Source organism: Squalius cephalus (assembly GCF_949319135.1).
Source record: "Squalius cephalus genome assembly, chromosome: 9".
NCBI classification, from domain to species: Eukaryota; Metazoa; Chordata; class Actinopteri; order Cypriniformes; family Leuciscidae; genus Squalius; species Squalius cephalus.
In genome coordinates this window covers 2,861,117-2,876,121 of record NC_137130.1, presented here as the reverse complement: position 1 = coordinate 2,876,121, position 15,005 = coordinate 2,861,117, and the positions used below count along the sequence as shown (strand labels likewise).

At 34.8% G+C, this 15,005-nt stretch overlaps 2 protein-coding genes across 5 annotated transcripts in view; one reads left to right on the top strand and one right to left on the bottom strand.

Moving 5' to 3' along the window:
• Nucleotides 1–1,710: 1,710 nt before the first annotated feature.
• On the bottom strand, nt 1,711–14,279 carry nmi (N-myc (and STAT) interactor). 4 transcript variants are annotated; one of them, XM_079881927.1, is made up of 13 exons: nt 14,141–14,279; nt 13,911–13,953; nt 11,030–11,088; nt 10,860–10,932; nt 10,682–10,740; nt 10,521–10,577; nt 10,263–10,421; nt 8,601–8,717; nt 7,107–7,272; nt 6,196–6,302; nt 4,785–4,971; nt 2,512–2,615; nt 1,711–2,405 (listed from the first exon to the last, which is right to left on the bottom strand). In XM_079881927.1, exons 5-13 carry the CDS (start codon nt 10,715–10,717, stop codon nt 2,202–2,204), a joined length of 1,137 nt encoding a protein of 378 aa, XP_079738053.1. In that variant the 5' UTR covers nt 10,718–10,740; nt 10,860–10,932; nt 11,030–11,088; nt 13,911–13,953; nt 14,141–14,279; the 3' UTR covers nt 1,711–2,201. The 4 variants fall into 4 exon arrangements, with proteins under 4 accessions (XP_079738053.1, XP_079738054.1, XP_079738056.1 ...); XM_079881928.1 differs by lacking the exons at nt 13,911–13,953; nt 14,141–14,279 and adding an exon at nt 11,201–11,346; XM_079881930.1 differs by lacking the exons at nt 10,860–10,932; nt 11,030–11,088.
• parp14rs3 (poly(ADP-ribose) polymerase family member 14-related sequence 3) overlaps nt 11,278–15,005 on the top strand; it is a gene marked incomplete at its 5' end in the record, with an annotated part of 33,632 nt that continues 29,904 nt past the window's right edge. The window contains 4 exons of the mRNA XM_079881924.1: nt 11,278–11,449; nt 12,598–12,779; nt 13,935–13,971; nt 14,101–14,262. Of these exons, the coding sequence (XP_079738050.1) occupies nt 11,278–11,449; nt 12,598–12,779; nt 13,935–13,971; nt 14,101–14,262 (553 nt within the window). The remainder of the gene's footprint in view (nt 11,450–12,597; nt 12,780–13,934; nt 13,972–14,100; nt 14,263–15,005) is intronic.

The following is a 15,005-nucleotide window of genomic DNA, read 5'->3' as shown; positions in this document are numbered from 1 at the left end:
TAAGTCACCTAGAACCTCAGCGTCCCGTCCAGGCACCAGACATGGAGTTTCCAGAGGTCTGGATGCGGGTGCCATTGGGTGCCAAAGAAGGTCCTTCCTCAGAGGAATGGCTGTCACGAAGGAGCATGAGATCCGGGAACCAGGTCCGGGTGGGCCAATAGGGACCTGCTCCTCATCCTGCCTAGCTTTGCACAGTGTTTGTGCAAGTAGGCTCACTGGGGGAAACGCGTATTTGCGTAGGCCCCGAGGCAAGCTGTGTCCCAGTGCATCCATGCCGAGTGTTCCCTCGGTCAGGGAGTAAAACAGCTGGCAGTGGGAGGTCTCTGGGGAGGCAAACAGGTCTACATGAGCATGAAATAATTCCGTTCAAAGTCGGTCCGATGTATGGCAAGAGTGACCGACTGATAGGGAACTGAAATATATCTATATATAGTTCAAAAGTTTGGGGTCAGTAAGATTTTTTAATGTTTTTAAAAGAAGTCTCTTCTGCTCACCAAGGCTTTGATAAAAAACAATAAAAAAACCAGTAATATTGTGAAATATTATGACAATTTAAAATGACTGTTTTCTATTTTAATATATTTTAAAGTGTTTTCAGCATCATTTTCAGCATCATTACTCCAGTCTTCAGTGTCACATGATCCTTCAGAAATCATTCTGATATGATGATTTGATGCTCGAGAAACATTTATGATTATTATCAATGTTGAAAACAGTTTTTTGCTGTGTGTCATGTGTCATGATGCTTTGATGAATAGAAAGTTCAAAAGAACAGCATTTATCTGAAATGGAAAGATTTGGTAACATTAAACACTACCGTTCAAAAGTTTGGGGTCAGTAAGAATTTAAATTGTATTTTTGGGGGATTTTTTATTCATCAAGGATGAGTTAAACTGATCAAACGTTACAGTAAAGACATTTATAATGTTAGAAAATATTCTATTTTAAATAAATGCTGTTCTTTTGAACTTTCCATTCATCAAAGAATTAAAAAAAAAAAAAATTGTGCACAACTGTTTTCAACATTGAAAATAAAAATGAATGTTTTTTGAGCATAAAATCCTCATATTAGAGTGATTTCTGAAGGATCATGTGACACTGAAGACGGGAGTAATGATGCTGAAAATTCAGCTTTCATTTGAGGAATAAAATAAAATATATTAAAATAGAAAACAGTCATTTTAAATTGTCATAATATTTCACAATATTACTTTTTTCTTTTTAGTTTTTTATCAAATAAATGCAGCCTTGGTGAGCAGAAGATACTTCTTTTAAAAACATAAAAAATCTTACAGATCTAAAACTTTTGACCAGTAGTGTATATATATATATATATATATATATATAAAACAATTACATAAAATAAAATATAAAAAAAAGTATTATATTTCAGCTAGTTGCCAAGGCAACATTTCTCATTTTCATTTAAGTTGAAATACTAAGATAACTTAAACTAAAAACTAAAACTTAATAAAAAAACTAGACATTTTAAAAATGCAAAAACTAATACTAATGACAACTGACTAAAAAACGAATAAAAACGGATTAAAAAGAATACCAGATAAGCTTGTGTTTTGTTTACAGCTATCAAACCCGTTCAATCCTCTTACCAAAGATAGCTGGATGCCTTCATTGTTTGATCATTCCAAATCATTGGCAAAAGTGGCAAAACATCTAGTGGTTAATCATTAATGCTGCAGCCCATGTAGATAACTTTTGAATAAACTTTATTTTAATATAGTTAAAATACAATGCTCTTACAATGCATGATGTAATTTATTTGACACATAACCTACTTAATAAACTCCTTCTGTTCCAGTCATAATCGTATTTAAGGAAACTTAGTTTTGTCATAATGTTATTTTAAAGAAGACAGTGAGGAGATATGATTGATATAATCAGTACAATCTGAAGAAAAATCTGAAGAATCCCACAAACTTAACATGTAAATAATAAGTAATGCTTCTCTTCACTGATTCAAAATAAAATCTGATTGTTGGTGCAAACACTGAAAAAAAAAAAAAAAAAAAGTATTGTTTTCCAGGATAAATATCGCAACATTCTTAATAATAAACATCAGAAAAATAATCTTGTTTTCCCTTTGAATTAAGTTTATTTTTCTGACCCCATTGGCAGTTATTTGTTCTGGTTGTTCAGGAAGAGCATTATTTTTGCAGTGTACTGAAAACAACATTAGGCCCTCAGCTGGCCTTCTCAACGCCGTCCTCACAGAAGAAAGCCGTCAGCTCCTTTCCATCAGGGACGTATTTGATATTCTCAACCTCTCCTCCATAGTTGCTGGGCTTCTGGAAGTGGATTTCTAGATGGTCCTGAAGATCTTCTTCATCCATCAGCTCCTGAATTCCCCCCAGAAGCACGGTGCGATTCGGGGCCCCCGAGTACGTCTGCAATGTGACAGCAAACACCATAAATCAGATGCATGCTCTTCCTCACTGAACACCTGTTTCTGATGTGGAAAATGAACACGAATGTCTGTTGTTGAAAACATACTTGAAATTTCTTGAGCTTGTAGTCATACAGAGGAAACACGTCAACCACCACATCGCTGCCGGTGTCGACACAAAACTTTCCTCTGAGAGCCAAATTCTCCGCAACTGAAAGTGAAACCAGAAAGGCCGTCATGAAGAACTATGAATCTGACAGATAGGCCTGTCACGATAACAAATTTTGCTGGACGATAAATTGTCCAAGAAATTATCGCGATAAACGATAATATTGTCGTTCTGAGACCATTTTCATTTAATATAATTATAATGGCATAATAATGCAGGTACACCTTTTCAACATTCAACATTGAAAACGGAAAACATTTTAAATATCCCAAAAAATGAACAAAACAACCAAAAACAATAAAAGCAATGGACTCTTAGTGTCTGTTAACAAAATAAATGTCTGTTAATAAATAAAATGGATGTAAACAAAATTGCACTTCAAAAAATATTAAACATTAGGCTTTAGACATTAGGCATAAATAGTGATACATTCCATAACAGGCAAAACTGCCGGTTAGGACCTTTGTAAACAAATAAAAAAAAGCCTCAACAAGCCATATCACACCATTCGTTACTCCTGTTACTTTGTCAAGTGATTGTGTACTGTCGGGAAAACGGAGACGCACTTTATTGCGTGTATGCTACGCACTGAAAATACTTGGTTAGGATTAGGGGTGAGGAGTGCGTGCGTATTACACGCCATAAAGAGCGTATCATATGCACGCAAAAACTATTTTTGGCATATAAATGGCACGAGAAATAACATTCGTGGTATAGATACGCATTTTCATGTGAACGGGCTCGCTGTCGCAACTCACAACTAGCGTCTTCTCTCTCTCCCGGCAGTAGCCGCAAACAGTCCCGCCGGCGCTTTCCCATACGTGACTGACAAGCGCCGCGCGCCGCCTCCCCACACAAAGACCATGCAACTGACAAGAGACGAAGAGAGTTCACTCCTCCTATACGCTAAAGAACCGAGAGTGGTCATCCAGTCTCTTTGGTAGAGAGAGAGAGACGAGGAAAACAAACAAGCATGCAAATGGAATTATTGTGGCCGGAAAAAATTATCGAGCTCATTTTTTTTTATCGTGCGATTAATTGACTTATCGACTATCGCGACAGGCCTACTGACAGATATTAAACTTCATAACTGAGCTGAAACACCCATCCACAAACACAACAGACTAAATCAGAGGAAGCATCTGAAAAACCTACAGTGGCTGAATTATGATAAAAGTTAGTGCAGATCAGTATGGGACATGTACTGGGAATTCAAAATGTAGTTTGAATGATGATATCCCTTCATTCTAGAGATATTCCCATTCAGGGACTGTGGAAAAACATCTTCAAATAATGTGAAAGTCTAGTTGTAAATCATACATTACCCAGCTAACAGGGATCGTTCTCAGAACGTTCTGGCAAGGTTTCATCAAAGTTATGAAATGCTTCCAGTAACATTAATAGAATGTTAGTTCAACTTAATCAGGTCTTTAATAATGTTCGGAAAACAATAGCACAAAAACATTATTTAAGCTTAATTTAGTTTTTTTTTTAAATTTCAAGAATGTTCAGAGAACTCTCCAAAGTAAACACTCTCTGAATGTTTGCAAAATTAAAAAATGGAATGTTCCCTTGACGTTCGCTCTTAAAAGAATGAAAAAAAACAACAACAATGCATTTGAACGATCAGGAAACATTTAAAAACTATATTATAACTTAACAGGAATGTTAGCAAAACATTTTTATAACATATTTTTTTGTTAGCTGGGTATGTGCTTCCCAATTTGCATACTTGTGCACTATTCTAAGCCATTTTGCAGCATAAATAGTCTCACGCAATCGCTCTCTCACTAATGCATTCATATAAATGTATTCTTTACTGTGCTACTTTATCTGTATCTCATTTAGAACGAGATGAAATCTGTGAGAAATATAACGGGCCAAAGACAAAAGAACTGATAAAAATAATCTATGTCATATGTGCTGTGCACAAGACAACCCGCGTTCACTCTCAGCTCGAGGTTCAGGCTTATTTGTTCATTATTTACATAATCTGCGACTATTCGACTCGACTTTAATCCCATAAATGTCCAATTAAAAACATTCAGAGGTAATTCAACCCCTAGTACATAGAGCACTGTATAAGTGTGCAGTGTGTGGTGTATAGTACGGCATTCCTAACACAACTTCTACGATGAACAAAAACTTTCACAAAACACACAATAACAATATAGAAGATCAAAACAACATCATGTGAGGATAAAGACACACCTCCAGTGTTGACGAAAGTTACGCGGCCTGTGCCGTTACTCTTATTGTACTCCAGTTTCTCCACTTCACCTCCACCTCGACTGGGTCTAGAGAAGGACAGCTCCAGCCGGTCTCTCATTCGCTCCTCGGGTAAAGTGGGCGGGGCGTTGCGGAACTTGATGGTCTTTTTGGATACCTTGATATGAACCTGCATGGACAGAAGTAACAGCAGTTCACATCAACAAAGAACACATTATTCTGAGACAAATCTGTGATACTAGGGATGCACGGATATGAAAATTTTGGCCAGTGCCGATAATCGATAATTCTTTATATTTGAAAGCCGATAACTGATATATTGGCTGATAAATCTAAATCCAAATTTTTATACGATTTTTGAGAGCCTGATTAAAAAAACTAAAGTCTCATCATTAAAATCCATTTCCCAAGCACACAATTATAATGATGTTCTTATTATAATTTTATTGCCTGTATGACAGACTTGCACTGCACATGTTGTACTGAACCGTATTTTCCTTCAATTCCAATCATAATAATCCATTATTTATCGGCTGTAATATATCGGCCACTTTTTTTTTTTTAACATTACAAATCAACAGCCGATACTGATATGGTGGCTGATATATCATGCATCCCTACACTGATAAAAATGATTTTGTGGTGAAGTAAATACTACAGAAAAAACAAATGTAATTTACATTAAAAAGTCAGTTCAGGCAAGAATAAAAAAAACAAACTAAATTCTATATTAGTACTCAATTCAAGCGTGTAGAAATGAAAGCGTAAATATCAACGTTATAAAATTAAGTAAAATTACTCAACTTTTCTGATACTGGTGTTCCCATCATGCACTGGGCCTTGAATAATTAATGAGGTTGATTTTTCACTGTTTTCCAGCTGTATTTACAATATTTTATCATTGCTTTTGTTGCTAGGATTAGTAATTGGCCATTTTGTGACATTTGGAGTTCATTTTCTACTCAAAATGACACATTCACACACAAAAACGATCCATCAAATGTTCCCGTCATTGTGTATTGTCTACCAAGTATTGAGGTCTCTGCGTTCACATAATACTTACCATCTGAAATGTTGATATACTGTCAATATCTATTGTATTATTTACTTAGATGTTTCTAAGTAAAGCATATACTTTAAAAGTTTAATTCAATGTTATATTGTTTGAGTGAAATGTATTGCAAAGGAAACTTCAACTAAATAGATATTACTCAACCTTTTACTAGCCAAGTTAAAATTACTTATTTTCTTTGTTACTTTCACTTAACTTAGTTAAGTAGAGTTTACTTAATTCCATATGTGAAATTTACTTTAAAAATATGCGTGCAAAAACTTGGCAAAGAAATTTTTTGAATGAATGAAATTGAATGAAAAACCTCTCAAATCGCTCTACCTCAAACTTCACAGAAGGATCCAGAGTTAAAGAGTATGGCTTCACATCCATCTTGGATTTGTCACAGGTCACCGAGCACTTCGCCAGTCTGAGGATCTGCTCTGCCACTGAAACACACAAAGCAGAGACAGTGTGCACACATTATGAGAAACATATATACAGTAGTGGCAAAAGTTATATTTGTATTAATGACTTACAAGTTCAGTTAAACCATCAAAATATGAGGAAAATATTCGATTGTTTTTACCCAATATTTTTTATACGAGGGAAGAACAAAACTCTAAACTTGGTTAATGAATTTATCTGACAAAATTATTTGGCATAAAGGCAAATTGCAGCTACAGGTTTTATTTTACTATGCAAGAAAAAAAAGCATAGAAAAACAAAAAAAAATTGCAATGTTAGCAATAAATTAGCAATTTTAGCAATAAAAACTTCCTACTTGCATCTCTATCTCATTAACAAATATATCACTACTAGACCAACCACTGGTATTCATCTGAATGTTCCTAGGGTATAACATTTTCTTTTTATGCACATTGGTTATGTAATGATATGCAATGCATTGCTACAGAATCAATTCCCACTATTAATGCTCCAAAAAATCTATTACAGTCTGCACTGAAGGAATCATGTTGCCGTTTTCATTAATCTTTGATATATTTGTATTGTATTTGTTGTTTAAATTGTGTTTTTATGTGAAACTTTATGTCGCCATCTTGACCAGGACTCCCTGGAAGAAGAGATTTTATATTTGAATGGGACCTTCCTGGTAAAAGACAGGATGAATAAACATCCAGCAGAACCCACGACACCAGGATCTCTCTGTTGCAGCTCTTACATGAATGGATCAATGCAAATAAAATCAGAAAACATTTACAGATAATGATTATTTTTTATCTTTTCCATACCCTTCTCCTCCTCAAACGTGATGAGAGCCTGGCCGCCCTTCAAGCGAAACGATGGTCTTTGTGTGACCGTGAACACAGAAGCCACGACATCCTCTCTCTCGTCTCCCTCTTCCGTCTCAAGACCACGAGTAAACTTCACTGTTTTCACTGGGATTTTGGCTTGTATCTGCATTCAGAGAGAATGAAGAGTCATTGGTCAGTTACACACATGTATTCGTATAAATCACTTTAGATTTTGGGAAAAGGCCATATATGAGTTGAGCACTCTTTGAATTTTAAAGGGGTATACCACCCCTTTAAAATTCGAAGAGTGCTCAACTCATATATGCCCTTTTCACAAGATGTAAAATAAGTCTCTGATGTCCCCAGAGTGTGTGTGTGAAGTTTACCCCACAGATATTTTTATATAGCATGTTAAAGTTGTCACTTTTTGAGGGTGAGCAAAAACGCACCGTTTTGTGTCTGTTCCTTTAAATGCAAATGAGCTGCTGCTCCCGGCACAGGGGGCGGAGCTTCAACAGCTTGCACTCACACAGACATGCTCTGAAAATTTCATAAACTTTTAGCCTTTTATGTTCAAACCGGAGTCAGACAATGATGGAGAGACTCAAGAAGAAGTGACAACATGTAGAAGCAACAGGACATTTCTGAACGGTTAGTTGACGAGTTTATGAAGCTTATGTGTAGTTATCTTCTAGTCATTGATTAGCATAGTCTTGATAATCTATAAATCGTGTTCAGGGGGCGGGGTTTATGTAAATTTTAGGGTTAGTGATGTCACTAACCCAGGAGGAATGTGGTGTAGTCTCTACCAGCCGTTTGTTGTAGTCCTTTGAGCGTTGTAACTTTGCAGATGTTGTTTATGCTCAAACATTAACATTACACACTAACTAAAGTTAGAAAGGTGAAATCATAATCAACCACCCCTTTAATCACAAAACATGTATTAAAGAAAGATGTGACATGGCATTTATTACTACACTAAAAAAAAAAAAGGTTCTTTATTAGCATCAATGGTTCCATGAAGAACCCACTAGTGTAAAAGGGTTCTTTCAATTATTAAAATGTTAATCACTTAATAAATAATCCCATCTAGGGCAACAGTAAATATAAATGTGCACATTGTCTACATGTTGTCTCTTCTTGAGTCTCTCCATCATTGTCTGACTCCAGTTTGAACATAAAAGGCTAAAAGTTTTTGACATTTTCAGTGCATGTGTGTGTGAATGCAAGCTGTTGAAGCTCCGCCCCCTGTGCCGGGAGCAGCAGCTCATTTGCATTTAAAAGAACAGACACAAAACAGTGCGTTTTTGCTCACCCTCAAAAAGTGACAACTTTAACATGCTATATAAAAATATCTGTGAGGTATTTTGAGCTAAAACTTCACACACACACTCTGGGGACATCAGAGACTTATTTTACATCTTGTGAAAAGGGCATTATACCACCCCTTTAAAACTCAAAGACTGCTCAACTCATAAAACACAGGTCAACCTTGAATTTGCGTTGCAGAGAGTCACTTTCGTCCCTCTTGAATTGAAGCTTCTTTCGTAAATCATCAAGTTCTCTCTTCAGATCCTGATTGACCCGATCAAGACTCTCCATCTCATCCTGAAATGATGAAGGATAAACACAAATACTCATCAGCTGCTTTCAGTTAGAGTGGTCACCCAGCTAACAATCACATGTTTACTTTAAAGCTATGAAAACTTAATTTCTGAATGATCCCTGAACAATCAAAACATCCAGTTTTAAAAATGTTTCTTGTTGGTTATACTTATGTTAAAGGAACATTTCGTTTTAGAATTTTGCACACACCATGGGAATGTTACTTTTAAACGTTCTCTGAACATTCTGAAACAAGTAACATTTAAAAAACGTTAGACGAATGTCCAACTAAGACGTTTAAGAAAAAAAAAGAAGGTTCCATAAATGATGTATAATTATATAATGTTTTTGTGCTAACTTTTAAATAACATTTTTAAAGGTCAGATAACTCTGAACGAACGTTCTGTTAATGTTACTGGAAGAACGCTGGTTCCTAACTTTGAGAGAACCTTGGCAAGTAGGGTAACATGAGGGATGATGACCCCCCGGGGTAAGATGAGCCACCCACCCACTTTATTTTTTCTCCTCACCATAGATGACAAAATCTCATCTCAGCACTTTTGATGAATGTCTATGCTATTTTTAATTTTGACATTTCATCTGAATATTAACATTTGTGAGATACAGTCAGCTGAAACAGTTTTGAGGGTAAATGATCAAATTTTTTGTCTCTGGAAAAGAGTGTTTTATGACATTGTATTATGTTGAATGTCAAAGTTTTTTGTGTCTATTTATTAATGAGGGATTTGAGGACATATTAATGTTTATAGATCTGTGGAGTAAAAGTTATAGTTTTAATTTTGAAGTAGAGATAAAATTAGGCCTTTGGGGTAAGATGGGTCATCCAGAAATGGCTCAGCTGGTTCCTAGTGATATTATTTTTCAATTGTAATTAATGGTGTTTTTATTCAGCATTTCTATGAATTAGATGTACATTTCAGACATCTTCATTTACATATTTCATTAAAACCTATAGGTTGAGTGATTAGATCTCACAGTGTTTCTAATATGACATATCTTCGATTAAAATATAGGCAATTAAATATGTAAATATTCATATGCCTGTATATAAGTCATATAATTTGACCTTTTTTAGATCTCTTTTACTGGTATTCTGCTTTGTCTGTCATCGGTTATTCAACTGTTCAACTAAATTGTCAAAATAAAACTTTAAATAGAATAGCTGATTTAGAATTTTTACATTAATGACACTTTAAAAATATATAAATATTAATGAGAAGAATTATATCAAAAGTAATTTATACATTGTGCAAAATGTTATCCAGAGTAGGGGCAGGTTTACCTCTTTTAATATTTGACATTGTGTGCTATAACAACTAGGCTAAATTAGCAAATGTTTCTATTTCTCTTTATTTCCTTTAATAACTCATATGTCTGATGCATCATCATACTGCACATGCTAAACTTATATCTAAATATGTTGTTTGTTTAAAAGGAAATCCACATTGTTCTTGAGGAAGGCATCTTCCCCCATGTTACCCTAAGTCCTGAGAAAGTTGCATGTTAATGGTTAGCCTCGAAATTCACCTGTACTTCTTGAAAATCGCTCTTAAATTGGTTAGATAGTTTTTCTTCAGAATCCATGAATGCCTGAAGTTCTGCCTCGGCTTTTCTCTTTAAGTCCTCAGCTTCAGCTTTTTCCAGCAGCAATCTGGATCTTTCATTATCAGCAGACTCAATGAGATTCTGTGTGGAATCATTAATAACGCAAATGTTAGAAATAGTTCATTTATGATAAATTGTTCATAGGCCTGATAGTTTCTGTATGTTTGTGTCTTTTTTTACCTTGTATTTCAGTAGCTCCGCCTCAGCAGCGATCATCTCGTCTTCCAGGCTGCGAAGCTGTACGTTTTAAACACGATTTTTGACTAGTTTTTCACCAAAGCATTATAAAATGTTAAACTGAATTCACATAGAAACCTAAAAAGTGTGTGAAACGGACGTACCTCGCCGTTTACTTGGTCTCCAGCGTTGTCAGACATGTCTCAAGCGAACTCGAAAGTATCTGAGGTAAAAAAAAAGAAGAATAAAAAAGAAGAGACGAATCAAACCACCAAATGCTTGGCCAATGACTAAATTATCAGATATATATTCAGTGAATATTATTCACCACATATTATTTACCTCCCAACTTCCTGATTCCGAACTTGGCTTGCCTCGTATTGACCAGAAGTCACGTGAGCGAAATCGAAAGTCTCTGAGGTAAAAAGACGAATCAAACCACCAAAAACTTGTCCAGTGACTTAATGATCAGATTTATATTCAGTAAATAGTATTCGACACTTATTATTTACCTCCCAACTTCCTGATCCCAAACGTGCCTCGTATTGATCAGAAGTCACATGAGCGAATTCTGAAGTAAAAGCGAAAGTAGGCTGTTGAATCGAATCGGCTCGCCTTGTTGATTCCTTCATTTATTATTTGCTGTGAGTATCTTTGTGTGACAATGCCTGAAAGTCACTTACTGTATGAGTGTTTTGTCACAGTTTTGTGACTTTAGGAGAAAGTTAGGCTACTTTCTCAACTCTTTTGGAGCGCAAAGATGGAAGAGAGAACTCTGATTCTCGAGGGTTTGCCGGATGATTTTGACCGTGTGAAATCAAAAGTTGAGCTTTATTTTAAAAATAAAAGAAGATCAGGAGGAGAAATCGAGCAGATTCGAGAACATCAAGATGACAAACGAAAAGCACTCCTGATTTATATGACTGAAGAAGGTAAGTCATCGCAACATCATAGCTAAAACACAGAGACAAAACTAATACCAAAGGAAGCTTATTCACTGAACTGGAAGCTTAATTATTTCCTCCACGGAAATAATAATAATAATAATAATAATAAAGGTAATTGTCATGGTTTATCTAACAATTCGGACTTTTCTACAATACACTATTCTGAGAAAATTCTGAATTACTAAATATTATAAACTTAATATGAATGTCTTTATTTTATGTTTTAATTTATTTGTAATGTATTTCTATATTAAGTTGACTTATTTTTATTATATTTTACTTTATAATTATTATTAGTCTATTATTATTATTATTATTTGTAATTGTTATTACCCATAGCCTACCTAACTTATCCAACTTTTCCTACACCCGAATTATGACTACGAATTATGAATTATGTGAGTAACTTCCGTTAAACTGTAAACAATCAGCGAAAGTTTCGCTCTAAAAGCATTTTATTTGTGCATATTATATTGTTGTTACAACGGAATAAGGAAGGAGGGAAAGAATGCAGCTTCTGAAAAGAGCTTGCCATAGATCTTGGCATGTCACATTTAAACACCAAGTATCACGTTATTCTCATAAGACTAGGCCTATCTGAAAATAGTAAATGAAGGAAATGTGTAGTTTGTAGTAGTCAAACTAATTGATAAATAGTATTTGTTGCTTTATGAGTGGAACTTCCCCAAACCGGAAGTCCTTCCCATAATCTGCAGTAGGCTCGTTTTTTATGCCAAAACCACAATAAGGGAAAAGGGGAAATATTGTGGGATTGTATTAAGAATGTTCCTTCTTTTTTTTATGTTACATAGCGGATTTTCTTTATATTTGTTATGAATGCCACTAAATAAAGGGAGATATAAACTCGCAATTCTGAGGAAAAATGTAATTTTAAAATTTCTAAAATTTAAATTAGAATTGTGAGATAAAAACACGCAATTGTTCGAAAAGAGTAAGAATTGTGAGATAAAAAGTCACATATTATATATTTTTTATTCAGTGGCGCAAACAACCTTCCAGCCTCCAGCTCAAAACAAACCTTCCACAACGTAACATAACATACATGATTAAAAAAAGAGCTGAAATAGTTTGGGAAATGTAAGAGTTTTACAGAGAATTCCCCTGTTTTCCAGATCTGAAGAAGGTGCTTGACAAAAGAATCCATAAAGTTGATTTCAGATCTAAGGGAGCGGTTGAAGTGACAGTGAAACTTCCAGAAGACACGAAAAGCAAAAAGATCAAACCACAAGTTCTGCCAAAGCCCAAGCTGGAGAAAAGCGCTCTCCTTAAGTCACTGCCCGCTCCTGCAAACCAGGTGATTCTGTTGTCTGTTATTATTTATGAATTATTATCGTTAATACATTTGCATTACATTTAATCATTTAGCAGACGCTTTTATCCAAAGCGACTTACAAGTGAGCAGAGCAATAGAAGCAATCAAACCAAATAGGGCAACAATATGCAAGTGCTGAAATTAGTCTTTTTATTTTTTTTAAATAGATATATAGAATAGTAATTCTAGCTGGGATGAGCGGTAGAGTGTGTTAGTGTAGCAATGATATGAAAAACCATGTTTCTGAATGGCAGATCCTAGTGATGACATGTAGATGAAGAAGAGAAGTGGTCCAAGCACTGAGCCCTGATGCACTCCAGTAGCTATATGATGCGATTTAGACTCACACATTAGACTACAAGCTTCAAAATATCATGATTCATGCCTCTTATGAAAGACAAGGAAGCAACGGGACATTTACGCAACACTCCAGCTTAATATGGGTCCTGATCTTGATTTAAAAATCAAAGAAACATAAGAGAAATACAGTTAGGGGTGTAACGATACCCTCATATCACAATTCCATACATATCACGATACTGAACTCACGATACGATATTATTGCGATACTCTCAAGACATATGATAAAAGGTTTAAAACTGCACAGTTGATTAAAATGATAAATTTGGTATTGCATTGTGGATGTAAATGAATAGTCTTGGACTTAGTGCTGGAAACCCAAAGCACAGGACAATAGAGACACCAGAATAACAATATTCATGATTCTGAAGCTGAAAACAGAATTATTTTAGACGAATATGCTTGCATTGTTTCACGACTAGATACATTTATAAATTTTTACTGGTAACATCAGACATTTGGCATTATCAGGACCCACAAATATTCCCCCATTGCATTAGTATACATTATATTCAACATTATATATTTAATGTAGTACTGACACTAAAACTCTGTAAACGTAAAAAAAATTCTCACACAGGGTTAATTATACACAATACAATATTGTCACTATCCACGATACTTATTGATGCATTTTTGTATTGCGATATATTGTGGCATGATATTTTGTTCCACCCATAAATGTGTAATTCAGTGAAGGAGGGACACATTACTGTAATTTAAAACTAGGTCAGATGAATATCATATACTCACACACTTCCTCCTTATTGTACAAAGGTCTCTGCAGTAAGAAAGCCTGCAACACAAATTAAAGGTTTGACTATAATGCTTTTACTTTTAGTGTTTATAAATATTCACAGATTTTCACAATTAACAATGACACTTTGACAATGACATTAACAATGACACTTTGGTCACATGTATACATTTGTTCATAATACAGACAATGAGGAGGATTCAGAAATACCAGATCTTCTAATTACCTCTTCATTAACTTCGGTTGATAAGGAAACACTTCAGATGTATTTTGAGCAATTTACAGAGCAATTTGAGCTAGCAAAGCACGGAAATAACAGCTGGATCCTGAAACTCTACAGCCAGTCAGGTATGATTTAAGACCTGGGAGTTTGTTTACTAGCCACTCATATTGTAACATGAAACCAGTTTTGCAAGTCTATTTTTAATGCATCACTTATACGTGATGTAGGCCTAATTCTGTTTCGTAGAAACTATCATTAGACAACTAGCACTAGCTAAGTCAGAGCTTACCTTAAAGAACATTAAAAAAGCAAATCATGATGATTAGTTGTCATCTTTGAGATCAAAATTAAGTCAAGTCAAGTTTATTTATATAGCGCTTTTCACAATACAGATTGTATCAAAGCAGCTTCACAGTATTAAATTAAAATAATACATCAATATTATATATTATAATATATATATACAGTGCTATGCATAAGTTTAGACACCCATGCTAAAGTTGACTAAAAAGAGGAATAAAAAATCATCTTTTGGAAATTGAACTTAATGCCTTAATTAAAAAAATTAGGAAAAATCCAACCTTTAAGGACACCAATTTTCTTTGTGAATGAATAATGTATCGTAAATAAATAAATGTTCTTCCTTAAAATACAGGGTGCATAAGTTTGGACACCCCTATGTTAAATTCCCATAGAGGCAGGCAGATTTTTATTTTTAAGTATTTTTTTTATTTTTTTGGAATTAAAATAGCCCCACATCATCACACAGCCTTCACCATACCTAGAGATTGGCATGGGGTACTTTCCATAAGATCATCTCTCAATGCAAATCAAACCAGCTATTAGGCTAACTGAAATAAAACCATGC

Excerpts from the sequence above, each read along its gene's own strand:
- nmi (XM_079881927.1), bottom strand. The coding sequence starts at position 10,717 with ATGTCTGACAACGCTGGAGACCAAGTAAACGGCGAG. Across the intron at positions 6,303-7,106 it reads CACGTTTGAGGAGGAGAAGG|TGGCAGAGCAGATCCTCAGA; the intron begins GTATGGAAAAGA and ends TGTGTGTTTCAG. Across the intron at positions 4,972-6,195 it reads ATCCTTCTGTGAAGTTTGAG|GTTCATATCAAGGTATCCAA; the intron begins GTAGAGCGATTT and ends CTGTCCATGCAG.